The 15,000-nt window shown below is 50.3% G+C and overlaps 2 protein-coding genes across 2 annotated transcripts in view; one reads left to right on the top strand and one right to left on the bottom strand.

The window, feature by feature from the left end:
* LOC144595043 (interferon-induced very large GTPase 1-like) overlaps positions 1–15,000 on the top strand; it is a 271,628-nt gene that overhangs the window by 124,381 nt on the left and 132,247 nt on the right. The gene's annotated exons all lie outside the window — the stretch shown is intronic.
* On the bottom strand, positions 4,690–5,550 carry LOC144598271 (apolipoprotein L6-like). Its single transcript, XM_078408220.1, has one exon. It carries the CDS (start codon positions 5,548–5,550, stop codon positions 4,696–4,698), a length of 855 nt encoding a protein of 284 aa, XP_078264346.1. The 3' UTR covers positions 4,690–4,695.

Raw genomic sequence — 15,000 nt, 5'->3', positions numbered from 1 at the left:
GGTGGAACAGCAATGACAGGAATTTCTGGGTTTAACCCTCAGCAGCATCAGTTTGACTTCCCAATCCCTCCCAACACGGCCGCTCCCACTCTACCTGTCCATCCTTCTATACCTCCGTCGTGCCAATCCCACAGCTGTTGCCGGTCTCCGTCCCCTCTCTTGGCCTTACCTCTCACCAGAGTAGTGTCTGTGGCTCCGATCACACGATCTCACCACCCACACTCTGCCAGAAATAACATTGGAAGGTGAGTGAACTGAACACCAGGGACAGCACTGAATAAGTGTAACGCAGACCAATAGACAGCAAAACGCACAGTGACTGATTACCAGCTCCCTCCTTCAGTCTCCCAGACAGGTGAGTGGCTGCTTCAGGTTGTCAGTGTGACTTCTGCCCAGGTTGTGCCTTGTTTTACTGAGAGCTTCAGTGTTTTCAGTTTCACCCCAACACATCCTTGGCCTTTCACAGAAACCATGTGACTCTATGGGGTTTCATTGGAGGCTGAAGGGTGACTTTACAGAAGTTAACAAAAGCATGAGAGGCAAAGATAAGGTGGATGGTCACAGCCTTTTCCCTGGTATTGGGGCGTTTAAAACTAGAGGGCACAGGGGTTAAGGAAGAGGGGAAAGATTTAAAGGGGCAACTTTTTCATACAGCTTTTCATGGGTGCATGCACCTGTTCAAACAGTTATTTTGACTGGTAAATTGACAAAGTTTAAAAATATTTGGACAGGTAACTAGATAGGAAAGGTTTGGAGGGACAGGGACCAAGTTACTAACTCAGTAACTATTTTAATTTCTTGAGTGACTTCCTAACTTTAACTATTTGAGTTACTTACAAACTCAGCACCTATTTTTCCATGATGCCAACAGTCACATGGTTTCACGGTTTCATGATCCAAAAAGCCAAGGATGTGGTTGGGGTCGGGTGGAACTGAAAGTGCTGAAACTCTCAGTAAAACCATGGCACAATCTGGGCAGAGGTCACTGAGAACCTGAAGCAACCACTCACTTGTCTGAGACACATGAAGGAAGGAGCTGGTTCATCAGCCACTGTGCTTTGTGATGTTTTACAGTCAGGATGTGGCCTCCACCAGTGAGTGAATTGAGAGAGTGAGTGAATTCCACTCACTCACCATCCTCTGTGTAAAAAGGTCCCACATCTTTAAACATCTCCCCCAACCTCTGACGTTCCAGAGAAAACAATCCAAGTCTAGCCAACCTTTCCCTGTAGCTGAAATCCTCTAATCCAGGCGTCTTGGTGAACCTCGTCTGCAGCCTTTCCAAAGCCTCCACATCCTTCCAGAACTGCATGCAATACTCCAAATGTGGCTGGACCAAAGTTCTATAAAGTTGCGTCATGACTTCCTGATTCTTAAACTCAATGCATCCAACTCATCATCATCAGCGGTCACTGGAAGCAAGTATGACTGTCCTCTCCATAGAGGACACCTGTGGGTGACTTTGTTTAACGTGGGGAGACTGGTGCACAGACAGCCCTCACACGGTCTGTGACAGATCTGGGTCAGGATCCAGTGGCATGGAGTCCAAGGCGACCGGGGACCCTTTTCTGCTGCAGCCTTCATCCGCCTTCCCAGCCATTGTGACGCTCCACTAAAGTCAGCCGTCATCCTCCGCCAGTTCCACCGTTGGGGTCTTGGTTGGATTGCTTTTTGTCAGGGACCTCCCCCTCGACCTTCATGGGTCCCGCCGGCCGGCCGTCTCCCATCCGCTCCCTCCCGGCTCCCACAAGGCCCCCTCGGCCTGACCGTGTCCGCCTGCTGTGGGTGGGTGGGGATGGACGTGGTGCGGGCGGGCTGCCTGCCTGCCTGCCCGGGACTGTGAGCCGGACAGCTGTCCTTCCCCTCTGCTGCCTGTCTCCACACAGCAGCTGCCCTGCCCAGCTCCGCGACTATTTACACCGCTGCCCGCGGGCGGGACCCGGGACACATGAGACACACTCACACGGGGAGTCCCCCCCTCCCCCCTTCCTCCCACTCTCCCTCCCCCTCCCCCCCTTCCTTCCTCCCACTCTCCCCCCCTTCCTTCCTCCCTCTCCCCTCTCTCACTTTAATTTTAGGTACATGGATAGGACAGGTTTGGAAGGACGAGTTGAGGCACGAGTTGAGGCGCGGAGAACACGAGCGGCGCCTCACACCCGCTCCCCCCCCCCCAACCCCTGGCAGAGGGAGGGAGGGAGGGAGGGAGGGAGGGAGGGAGGGAGGGTGAATGACTGAGTGTTTGTGTGAGTGAGTGGCTGAGTAAGTGAGTGAATGTGAGTGTGAGTGAATGTGAGTGAGTGAGTTTCTGTGTGAGTGTCTGAGTGAGTGAGTGCTGTCGCACTTTGTCCCGTGTTCACAGCCGGCTGGCCTTTCGGCCCATAGAGTCCGTGCTGCCCCCTCAGGCACCCATTGAACCCAATGCTACTCTGACATTTTACACCCCCCCCCCCATCTCATCAACTGCAGAATCTTCCAGCCTCCCTCACGCCCCAGGCTGGCAAACCTCCCCTCAGTAGTGGGGGAATCAGGGAGATAATTCCCCCAGGGACAGGGGTTTTATTTTAGGTTTAGTTTATTATTGACGTGTGTACCCATGTACAGTGAAAAGCTTTGTTGTGCAGGCTATGCAATCAGATCAGATATACAGTACATAAATACAATCAGGCCTGAAGATCTGTCCTGGACCCAGCACACTGATGCAATCATAAAGCAAGCCCATCAATGCCGCTACTTCCTGAGAAGATTACAGAGAATTTGTATGTGAACTTCTACAGGTGTACAGTAGAGAGCATAGTGGCACATCACGGCCTGGTTCGGCAGCTTGTACGCTCAGGAACGAAGAAGACTGCAAAAAATGATGAACACTGCCCAGTCTGTCACGGGTACTGATTTGTTTTTTATATATATATATATATATATATATGTACAGGTGCTCCTGACTTTACGATGGGGTTACGTTCCAAGAAACCCATCGGAAACCGAAAATATCGTAAGTGGAAATGCATTTAATACACCTGATCACGTGGCCGGAAGCGAGCTGCAGTTCACTACAGGTCGCTGCCGTTTGCACCATCGCAAAGTTGAAATATAAGTCGAAGCATCGTGAGTCGGCGAGCATCTGTATACATATTTGTTGTTTATTATGGGTTTTACAAATGACCATGATTACATATCTGTTGTGCTGTTCCAATTTTGTTCAATTTAAGGACAAGACGATAAAACACTTTTGTCTCTTGGAACTGCAGATGCTGGAAACTTGAGCAAAAGACAAAGTGCTGGAGTAACTCAGTGGGTCAGGCATCATCTCTGAGGAAGGTTCTGAAGAAGGGTCTCGACCCGAAACGTCATCCATTCCTTCTCTGCAGAGATGCTGCCTGTCCCACTGAGTCACTCCAGCATTTTGTGTCTAGTATCTCTGAGTTTAGTTTAGTTTAGAGATACTGCGCGGAAACAGGCCCTTTGGCCCACCGGGTCCACACCGACCAGCGATCCCTGCACATTATCACTATCCTACAACCACTAGGGACAATTCTTACATTTATCAAGCCAATTAACCAAAATATCTACGTCTTTGGAATGAGGGAGGAAACGGAAGATCTCGGAGAGAACCCACACAGGTCACGGGGAGAACGTACAAACTCCGTACAGACAAGCACCCCTAGCCAGGATCAAACCCAGGTCTCCAGTGCTGCATTCACCGTAAGGCAGCAACTCTACCGTTGGGCCACCGTGCGGCCCTGTGCAGCAAGACAGGCAGCATCTCTGGAGAGAAGGAGTGGGTGACATTACGGGTCGAGACCCTTCAGACTGATGTTGAGAGAGGGAGATACATAGATAAGGAAGTGTAAGGTTTGAAAATAGATCAAAGGGAATAGAGATCAAAGGTAATTGGTGGATACGTATGAGGGGGTGATTGGCAGGTGGGTAGAGTAAGTGACAAAAGGACCAGAGTGAAAAGACAAAAGGGTATCAGATGTGGAGAGAAGAGAAATGAATTGTGAGGCTGGTGGAAGGAACAGGGATATAATGCTGAGGCTTTATAAGGCACTGGTCAGACCCTATTTTGAGTATTGTTACAAGTTTTGGGTCCCTTATCTGAGGAAGGATGTGCTGGTATTGGAGAGAGTCCAGAAGAGGTTTACGAGAATGATCCCACGGTTGATTGGAATAATCTATGATAAGAGTTCGATGGCACTAGGCCTGTACTCTGGAGTTTAGAAGGATGAGGGGGATCCTCATTGAAACTTACCGTAGAGTGAAAGGCCTGAATAGAGTGGATGTGGAGTGGATGTTTCCACAAGTGGGAGAGTGCAGAGGACATCACCACAGAATAAAAGGACACACCTTTAGAAAGATAATGAAAAGGAATTTCTTTAGTCACAGGGTGGTGAATCTGTGGAAGTCAGTTGTCTCAAACGGTTGTGGAGGCCAAGTCATTGGGTATTTTTAAGGTGGAGATTGACAGATTCTTGATTAGTAAGGGTGTCAAGGGTTATGGGGAGAAGGCAGGAAAATGGGTTGAGAGGGAAATATAGATGAATGAATTGTGGAGTAGACTTGGTGGGCCAAATGGCTTAATTCTTCTCCTATGACTTATGAACTTATTTTCTGCCCAATGGGAGTGGGGATAAGAAGGAATGACGGGTGGGACAAAGTGGTGTATAGTATAGCTACAAAGAAAGCCCCTGGACTTCATTATTCAGTCTTTCTCAAGAACCTTTTTAGAAACTGACATATGTCCTCATACAGGTTTAATGCATCCTCTATGTTCTGAGCTTCATCTCGTATCTTTTTAGCTACTTCAGTTTTACTTCCTTTGCTCAGATCAATGGAATCCTTAGTTATAGAGTAGATATCCCACACGATGAAGAGTGCTCCCGCAACTCCTGAAAAAGCTCTTGTAGTTTTGGACAAAGCTAGAGGAGTTCCATACAGCAGCTGTTTCACTTTTCTAGTTTCCAGGGCATACTTTGTTCTTCGAACATCGTGACTCAGAGTTGTCAATTTCTTAGCTAGTTTGCTAAGGCCGGGAGATTTGCTTAAGACTTGTTTGCCCATGATTGATGCTGTCACTTTACATGTTTTCATGCTGATGGAACCAGATTCTAATCCAGCTTTAACTGCATTCCTGACCCAATCCCTTGTTGTGCTTTCATTATAATCACATTCTGTATTTTCTTCCTCACCAAGATGACTCAGGAACTGGGGATCACTGTCGATGTCCTTCAAGTGTGCTGACATTTCTTTCCGATCATTTTTATATTGTCTGATGATCTCATCTACCCTTTTCTGCTTCTCTGACCGTATAGCATATTCAGTGATACCAGCTGTCAAGTTAGTGGCAACACCAGCTCCTCCTATGCTCACTCCCACAGCAGTGAGTATCAGGGAGCCGCCAGCAGTGAAAGGAGCAGCAATTATTCCTGCAAGCGTAAGCACACTTCCTACAACACCTACAGACGACCCTGTGACATTTGCAATTGTGGCACCTTTGTGATACCGATCAATACTGTCCGCAATCTCTTGTAGTTCACGTATGTGTCCTGTCATTCGATATTGCCACTTAGAAAACTGATTTATAAAGTGTTGTATAGTCTCTGTTCTCTTTTCTAGTTCACGTTGGTCCCTGTGAAAGATAAAAATATATAATTTTCTCTCATTTTTGCAATCACACAAACTCTTAAATTTGCAATGACAGAAACTGAACTACATCAGCACATAGACATATGAATACATATTCAGAGAAGATTAATACTAGCTAGATCCTGCATCTATAAAGAACATTTGAAAAAACATTAAAATGTCATAGTGAAATAATAAGTGTTCAGGGCCAGTGTGTCCGTATAAGGGTGAACGTTATTTCCCAATGCCTCAGGTGACAGTTCTGTTCTGTTGTAACTTAATGAAGTTAGTGATCAAAACACAAAATATGGAGGAGCTCAGCGGGTGAGACAGCATCTGGAGAGAATGGACAACTGACATTTTATGTCAAGACCCTTCTCCAGAGCCTGAAAAGTCTGAAACCTCACCCCAAACCGTCTGAAGAAGGGTCCTGACCCAAAATGTCACCTATCATCCATCCGATGATGAGCCCCAACCTGAAAGGTCAACAGTCTGAAGAACTATCCCGACTTGAAACGTCACCTGTCATTGGTCTGAAGTAGCTTCCCAACCTGAAACGTCACCTACCAACAGTTTTAAGAAGGGCTCCGATCTACTGCCACCGCTGTTCCCAATGTGGTGACTGTTACGCTGAACACTTATGCATGTTCTGCCGACACATAGGCTTGGTCCGGTTTAACCAGATCTTGTAGCGACCGTAGGGATTGGTCCTGAGAGTTGAACCCGCTGATTGGCCAGCAAGGTCACGTGGTGGTTTTGGGGCCCAAAACCAGTCAGTGGGAAGAGAACTTCGATGTGAACAGTTTGAGTTAATGGTTCTCTGTAATCTCGTTTGTTATCCTTTGTAATTGAATATTGCTGCCGCAATAAACTTCTTTAACAAAGTACAAGCCTCCAGACTCGCCATATTGGTGACCCCGACGTGATCTAGCCGATCATCTACCATGGAGGGACAAGACGTCCCTGCTTTGGTTCTAACACCCGGCGTACCGCAGCTAAACGCGGTCAGCGTTCATCTTCCTCCGTTTTGGGCGCATCAACCACAACTTTGGTTTGCCCATGCTGAAGCTCAGTTCCACCTGAGAAACATCTCGGTGGACGAGAGAAAGTATTATTACCTGGTCAGCGCTCTACCGCCTGAGACGTCCGCGCGGGTGATGCAGTTCATCACCTCCCCTCCTGCAGACGGCAAGTACGAGGCGCTGAAGTTACTCTTGCTTCGAACCTTCGGATTCAGTAGGCATGATCGAGCTGAGAGGCTTATGCACCTGCCGGATCTCGGAGATCGGCGGCCGTCCGCCCTCATGGCCGAAATGTTGGCGCTGGCAGGTGAGCACAAGGATTGCCTCGTGTTCGAGCAGGCATTCCAAGAGCAACATCCAGAAGATGTTAGGCTTATGCTCACGGATTGTTCTTTTAAGGACCCCGTGGCATACGCGGAGAAAGCCGATGCGCTCATGGCGTCCAAATCGAAAAAACACAGATCGATCAACAGGGTCTCGGCACCATTAGGCAGCCCGCAGCGGCACCAAGATGGCGCCGCGACTCCCGCCATTTCTTCAAAACCCCGCCAAAAAGATCCGCACAAGCGCGGCTGGTGTTATTATCATCTGCGATGGGGTGGAGAAGCCCGCAACTGCCGCTCACCTTGTACCTTCTCGGGAAATGCCTCGGCCGATCGTACATAGAGGCGGTTGCGATTGGCCAGAACCGACGCCTCTACGTCCGAGATCGATTCACGGACACAGAATTGTTGGTCGACACGGGAGCCATAGTCAGCATCGTGCCGCCGACCGACCTCGAAGCCCGATCGGGTAACAGAGGGCCTACCCTCATCGCAGTTAACGGTAGCCCCATCCGCACGTATGGTACGTGGGCAATGTCTCTGGCTTTCGGCACCCGCACGTACGAATGGTCGTTTATCATCGCGGAAGTCGGTCAGGCGATCCTGGGCGCAGATTTCCTCTGGGCCGTTTCACTAGTTCCCGATGTCCGAGGTAAAGGCCTTCGACCCTCCGCTAGCAGCGATGAGCCCGCTGCTCCACCGCCAGCCACCCCGCCCAGCCCGACTGTCCAGGCCGTTGTCGCGGCCTCCGACCCGTATGCTGCGGTCCTGGCTGAGTTTCCAGAGCTGCTCGTTCAGCGTTTCGATGCCCCTTCTGCCCGGCATGGCGTTGTCCATCACATTCCCACCGAGGGGCCCCCCGTTTTCGCTTGGGCCCAGAGGTTGCCACCGGACAAACTGGTGGTGGAGCGTGCAGAATTCCAGAAGATAGAACGAATGGGAATTGTCCGTCGGTCCGACAGGCCGTGGGCCTCTCCGTTGCATATGGTCTCCAAAGCATCTGGGGGGTGGAGACCATGTGGAGATTACCTACGCCTTAACGCCGTCACCACGGCAGACCGCTACCCCATACCGCACATCCAGGACTTCTCGTCTGGGCTGGAAGGTGCCTTGGTATTCTCCAAAATTGATTTGGTGCAGGGCTACCTCCAGATTCCTGGTGTCCGGAAGACATACCAAAGACTGCCACAATCACTCCATTCGGGTTGTTCGAATGGTTGCGTATGCCTTTCGGTTTGAAGAACGCGGCACAGGCTTTCCAGCGGCTTATGGACCATGTTGGTCGGGATTTGTCTTTTGTTTTCATTTATTTGGATGATATCCTGGTCGCCAGTCGCTCGGAGCAGGAACACCTGGTCCATTTGCGGACCGTGTTCCGGCGGCTTCAAGACCACGGGCTCATCATCCACCCCTCCAAGTGTCAATTTGGCCTCCACTCTATTGATTTCTTAGGACACCGGATCACCTCTGCCGGCGCCACTCCTTTGCCCGAAAAAGTGGAGGCTGTCCGTGCCTTCCCGCGACCCACCACAGTAAAGGGGTTGCAGGAGTTCGTGGGCATGGTGAATTTCAACCATAGGTTCGTACCGGCAGAGGCACGGGTCATGCGTCCGCTCTTCCAGTGTCTCGCAGGCTAACCTGTCGAGTTAGAGTGGTCCGCGGCCGCTGAGACGGCCTTTGAGGCAGCTAAAGTGGCTCTGGCAGACGCCACCATGCTCGTCCACCCGGGCGCCTCCGCCCCCACGGCCCTGACGGTCGATGCGTCGGACGTGGCGGTGGGAGGGGTTTTGGAACAGCAGGTAGATGGCAGTTGGCAGCCCTTGGCGTTTTTCAGCCGACAGCTTAATCCGGCTGAGCTGAAGTATAGCGCCTTTGACCGAGAGCTTCTGGCTCTCTATTTAGCTGTCCGCCACTTTAGGTATTTTCTAGAAGGCCGCCCATTTGTGGCCTTTACGGACCACAAACCATTGACTTTTGCTTTTTCGAAAGTGTCCGACCCATGGTCGGCCCGCCAGCAGTGGCACCTGACTGCCATCTCAGAGTTTTACATCAAAATTCATAATATGGTGCGTAATGCAACCTTTCAGCAAAACAAAAGTATGCACGCCAAATGCACATACGCGTGTGCTACATTCATGTGTGAAAAACGACTATTATTTCCAACAGTCTAGTTCTTGGACTACATGTACAATGTCAGGCTGATCATGAGTATATTCTGCTATTTATAGAAAGGTTATTGAACAGAGATACGTTTTGCAACAAAAAGAAAAATTTGTTTTGTTTTTTCTACTTTGCTTTTTCCTTACACACCCCAATTCTCTTGGTATTGAATAAAAGAACAATGGTCATAAAATGTATGACTACGTTATGAAGAAAGAGTTGATATATGCGACTCGACTAAGCATATGGAAGTACTTGTTGAAGTAAATTCACACATTAATTGATAATCAGCCCCAAAAGGTGGTAATTGGCTTTTCTGCTGTTTTATATTTTAACCCCGTCTTAATTAATTAATATAGTTATATAATCTTGCACTTAAATTTAATATTTACTCATTACAGTTCCACCACTGATTTTCTGGCACTCTTGGTTCCAGAGCTCTGCTGGCCAAGGAAGTCGGCCATGGGGATAGATGTGCTGGCTCTAGCAGCGCTGGAGTTCCACAGCCCCGGCCGCAGGTTGCAAATTCAACCCACCGATCGGCCATGGAAGTCCCGATGAGGTCGAGATTGGCTGCCTTGCCCAGCCTGGGTACACATTTTAGGGGAGACTTCCAAGTTGGGGGGATTTTTCGCGGAACCCTTAGCGACCTCTGGCAGCCGAATTGACAAATTGCAATTACAAAAAGTTTTGCGGGAAAATGTGAGGCAAAATCGGAATGGCGGAAATGAAAGGAAGCGGAAACTTTCCGCCAAATTCAGAAGGGTTGAGAGGGGTGCATACCCTTCTAAACATTGCCTGTCCATGTACCTGTCCAAGTGTCTTTTAAATGCTGTTATAATACTTGCCTCAACTACCTCCTCCGGCAGCTCATTCCATTTGCCCACCATCCTCTTTGTGAAAAAGTTGCTTCCATTCTTATTAAACCTTTCCCCTCTCAGCTTAAACCTCTGTCCTCTAGTTTTTGATTCTTGGGTAAAAGACTGTGCATTCACTCTATCTATTCCTCTCATGAAAAGATCACTCCTCGGCCTCCTGCACTCCAAGGAATAAAGTCCAAGCCTGCCCAACCTGTCCCTATAATTCCCAACCATTACCTGCTCGGGCCCTCAAGTCCTGGCAATACCCACATAAATCTTCTCTGCTTCTTCTTTCCAGCTCGACGACATCCTTCCTATAACAGGATGATCAAAACTGAACGCAATAATCCAGGTGCAGCCTCACCAATGTCTTGAACAGCTGCAACATAACATGCCAACTACAATACTTGATAGCCTGACTAAAGAAGACCAATGTACCAAAAGCCTTCTTTCAGGGATAGACACAAAATGCTGGAGTAACTCAGTGGGACAGGCAGCATCTCTCGAGAGAACAAATGGAAGATGTTTCGACCCAAAACATCACCCATTCCTTCTCTACAGAGATGCTGCCTTTAAAAGCATTAACATAGGCAAATTACACAACCCCAACCAACACACAAAAAAAGAAACATCCATCACAGTGAGTCTCCCTCAGTCCTCTCCTCACTGTGATGGAAGGCCAGAATGTCTTTTCCCTTCCCCTGCCGTCTTCTCCCGCGGTCAGGCTGTTGTGGTTGCAGGCCTGTGCCATACGGTGAAATGTCCCCAGCGGGCCGACCCAAGCCCCGCGATCCGGGGCTGGCGAACACGCTGCCGCTGCCGGAGCTCCCGATGTCGGCATCCACGCGGCCCGAGCCTATGGCGAGTCGCAGCCGCTCCCGCAGCCTCCGAGGACGGCCGGCTCCGGTGATTGTGAGTCCGGTCCGCGGGCTCTGCGAACCGGAGCCCTGGAGGCCGCCAGCTCCAGGAGTTGGGCCGATGGTAGGCCGCAGCAGGAACGGAGACCAGACCCAGAAAACAAAGGTCGGGTCTCCGTTCGGAAGGGACAAATTTACAATTTTACAGCTCCCCCCCTCCCCCCCATAATACATAACCACAAGAACACGACATCACATCTACACTCAAGTAAAAAAAAACAACAATTCACAAAGACAAATGGACCGCAGGTAAGCCGCAGCTGCTATGGGCACCGTCGCCGCCATCCTCCACCCACTTGCCCAACTGATCAATATCTTGTAATTTTTGAAAACCATCTTCGCGATGTACAATGCCACCCACGTTAGTGTCATCTGCAAACTCACTAATCATGCCTTGTACATTCTCAACAAAATCTGTGACATAGATGACAGACAGCAATGGGCCCAGCACCGATCCCTGAGGCACACCACTAATCACAGGTCTCCAGTCTGAAAAGCAACCTTTTCTTCCAACATCTACAGCTCTGCCCTCATCAACCTTTTTGTTATTTCTTCAAAAACTCAATCAGATTCATGAGACACGACCTCCCACATACAAAACCATGCTGACATAGACAGGTACATGGATAGGACATGTTTGGAGAGATATGGGCCAAAGGCAGGCAGGTGGGACTAGTGTAGATGGGACATGTTGGCCGGTGTGGACAAATTGGGCCGAAGGACCTGTTTCCACACTGTATGATTCTACGACTATCTCTAATCAGCTCTCAGTTCAGTTTCAGTTTAGTTTATAGTCACGTGTACCGAGGTACAGTGAAAAGCTTTTGTTGCGAGTTATCCAGTCAGCGGAAAGACAATACATGATTACAATCGAGTCATTTACAGTGTAGAGATACATGATAAGGGAATAACGTTTAGTGCAAGGTAAAGCCAGTAATGTCCAATCAAAGATAGTCCAAGGGTCACCAATGAGGTAGATAGTAGCTCAGGGCTGCGCTCTGGTTGTGGTGGGATGATTCAGTTGCCTGATACAGCTGGGAAGAAACTGTCCCTGATTCCTAAATGTATGTATATCTTATCCCTCAGAATACTCTCCTGTAACGTACCAATCACAGATGTTAGACTCACTGGTCTACAGTTCCCAGGCTTTGCCTTGCAGCCCTTCTTAAAATGAGACACAACATTAGCCACCCTCCAGTCTCCTGGCACCTCACCCATGTCTAATGATGATTCATGTACCTTCTGCATACAAAACAAAGAATCTCACATTGACCTGTCACACGTGATAATAAAGCATCTTTCAAAACATCTCCTGATTTCCTTCTTAAGTTTACTCCTCAGCTCCCTAAACTCCTCCAGAGATACACATGATCCCAGCTGCCGATATGTGCCCCATGCCTCATTCTTTTTCCTGACCAGAGCCACAATTTCTCTCGGCATCATTAGGTCATAAGAAATAGGGGTAGAATTAGGACATTCAGTCCATTAAGTCTCCTCTGCCATTCAATCATGGCTGATCTATCTCTCCCTCCTAACCCCATTCTCCTGCCTTCTCCCCATAACCCCTAACACCCGTACTAATCAGTCCAGGCTTCCTTACGCCCACCTCCCTTGGCCTTCACTCTAACAGGAACATGCCTGCCCTGACCTCTTGTCATCACACTCTTAAAACCATCCCACTTTCCAGACGTTCCTTTGCTTGCAAACAACCAACTCCAATTAACTTCAGCAAGTTCCTGTCTGATACCATCAAAGTTGGCCTTGCCCCAATTAAGGATTTGAATTTGTGGGCCTGCCCTGTCTTTATCGATAATGATTTTAATGCCACAGGAACAGTGGTCACTGGTCCAAACGGCCAGCCGACAATCACTTCTACACTTGTCCCTCCTAATTTCCCAAGAGAACCTTTAGATTATGAAGAAGAGTTTCAACCAGAAACATCACCTATTCCTTTTCTCCAGAGATGCCGTCTGACCCGCTGAATCACTCCTGCATTTTGTGTCTATCATTAGATTATTAAACACTACAAACTAAGTTTCCAAACTACATGGGACATTGTTTTTGTTACTCCAGCTTTTTGTGTCTATTGTCGGTTTAAACCTGCATCTGCAGTTGCATCCTACACATGTTTACATATCTGTTGTGCTGCTGCAAGTAAGAATGTCATTGTTCCGTATTGAGACATATGACAGTAAAAGATTCTTGACTTTCTTCTGCTTTGCTCTCTCCCATGTGGAACCCTCCACATATCTCCTGAGGAATCTTTCCTGAACACATTCAGCCTAAGACAGTCCTGGTCTATATTGGGAAAGTTCATGTTCATGTGATAGGAGCAGTACTAGGCCATTCGGCCCATCAAGTCTACTCCACCATTCAATCATGGCTGATCTATGCCATTATACCACCAGGTGGCGCCGTGAGCAATGGCAGCCTCGCGTACGGTCTGTGCCTTTTCGTCATTTTTGGTAATTTTTAGTGTGTTTTTAAAGTTTGTGTTAATGTTCTCTGGTTTGTTTAATGTGTTTTTTATTGGTTTGACTGTTCCGCAAATGAAATTCCTCGTATGTTGCAAAACATACTTGGCTAATACAGTATGATGATGATAAGGCCGGTACGTTGACCCTCGGTGACCAGGGGTGTTGTGTGTGCCCAGGGATCGGGGTGGGTGGAGATTGGAGAGGGGTGGGGGGTCGGGGTCAGAGGGGATTGGGGTCAGGGGGGATCGGGGTGGGTGGGGGTCGGGGGTGGTCAAGGCTGGTGCATTGACCACCCCAATGACCACAACACACAGTGTTGTGTGTGCCCAGGGGTCGGGGTGGGTGGAGATTGGGGGGGGGGTGGGGGTTGGGGGGGTGGGTGGGGGGGTGTTCGGGGTGGGGGTTGGGGGGGTGGGAGTCGGGGGGGGTTAGGGGGGTGGGAGTAGGGGGTGGTCAGGGGTCGGGCAGGTCAAGGTTGGTACATTGACCCTTGGTGACGAGGGATGCTGTGTGTGCCCAGGGAACAGGGTGGGTTTAGATTGGGGTGGGTGGAGGGGGTGGGGTCGGGTTGGGAGTCGGGGTGGGGGGGGTAATGGGGGGGTCAAGGCTGGTACATTGACCCTGGGTGTTGTCTGTGCCCAGGGATTGGGGTGGGTGGAGGGGGTGGGGTCGGGGTGGGGGTGGTGGGGGGGTCAAGGCTTGTACATTGACCCTGGGTGTTGTCTGTGCCCAGGGATCGGGGTGGGTGGAGATTAGGGTGGGTGGAGGGGGTGGGGTCGGGGTGGGGGTGGTGGGGGGGTCAAGGCTGGTACATTGACCCTTGGTGTTGTCTGTGGCCAGGGATCGGGGTGGGGGATGGTGGGAGGGGTCAAGGCTGGTACATTGACCCTTGGTGTTGTCTGTGCCCAGGGATCGGGGTGGGTGGAGATTAGGGTGGGTGGAGGGGGTGGGGTCGGGGTGGGGGGGGGGGTCAAGGCTGGTACATTGACCCTTGCTGTTGTCTGTGCCCAGGGATCGGGGTGGGTGGAGATTAGGGTGGGGTCGGGATGGGAGTCGGGGGGGTGGGGGATGGTGGGAGGGGTCAAGGCTGGTACATTGACCTTGGTGTTGTCTGTGGCCAGGGATCGGGGTGGGGGATGGTGGGAGGGGTCAAGGCTGGTACATTGACCCTTGGTGTTGTCTGTGGCCAGGGATCGGGGTGGGGGATGGTGGGAGGGGTCAAGGCTGGTACATTGACCCTTGGTGTTGTCTGTGGCCAGGGATCGGGCTCCACATCGCCCAGGACCTTGCCCGTAGGGGTGCGCGGGTGATCCTGGCGTGCCGCAGTGAGGAGCGGGGACGGAGAGCCGAGCGTGAGATCCGCCGCCGCACGGGGAACGGGCAGGTCCACCTCCGCCTGCTGGACACCCAGCTCCATGCGCTCGGTGCGGGCATTCGCCCAGCGGCTCAGAGAGGAGGAGCAGCGGCTGGACATCCTGGTCAACAACGCTGCCGCCTCTGGTAACAACACGCCCCTCCCCGGCACACACTGCGGGGCAGGGGGGCAGCATGGGGGACTGAGCAAAGGAAGGGGTGGGGAAGGTAGTGGGGCAGAGGAAAGAGGGGCTGAGAGAGGGATG

Source organism: Rhinoraja longicauda, chromosome 1, assembly GCF_053455715.1.
Source record: "Rhinoraja longicauda isolate Sanriku21f chromosome 1, sRhiLon1.1, whole genome shotgun sequence".
Lineage (NCBI taxonomy): Eukaryota > Metazoa > Chordata > Chondrichthyes > Rajiformes > Arhynchobatidae > Rhinoraja > Rhinoraja longicauda.
The sequence above is the reverse complement of the archived record's forward strand: the minus strand, read 5'-3'. Positions and strand labels throughout refer to the sequence as shown.

Coding starts and splice junctions, on each gene's coding strand:
- LOC144598271 (XM_078408220.1), bottom strand. CDS start 5,550: ATGACAGGACACATACGTGAACTACAAGAGATTGCGGACAGTATTGAT.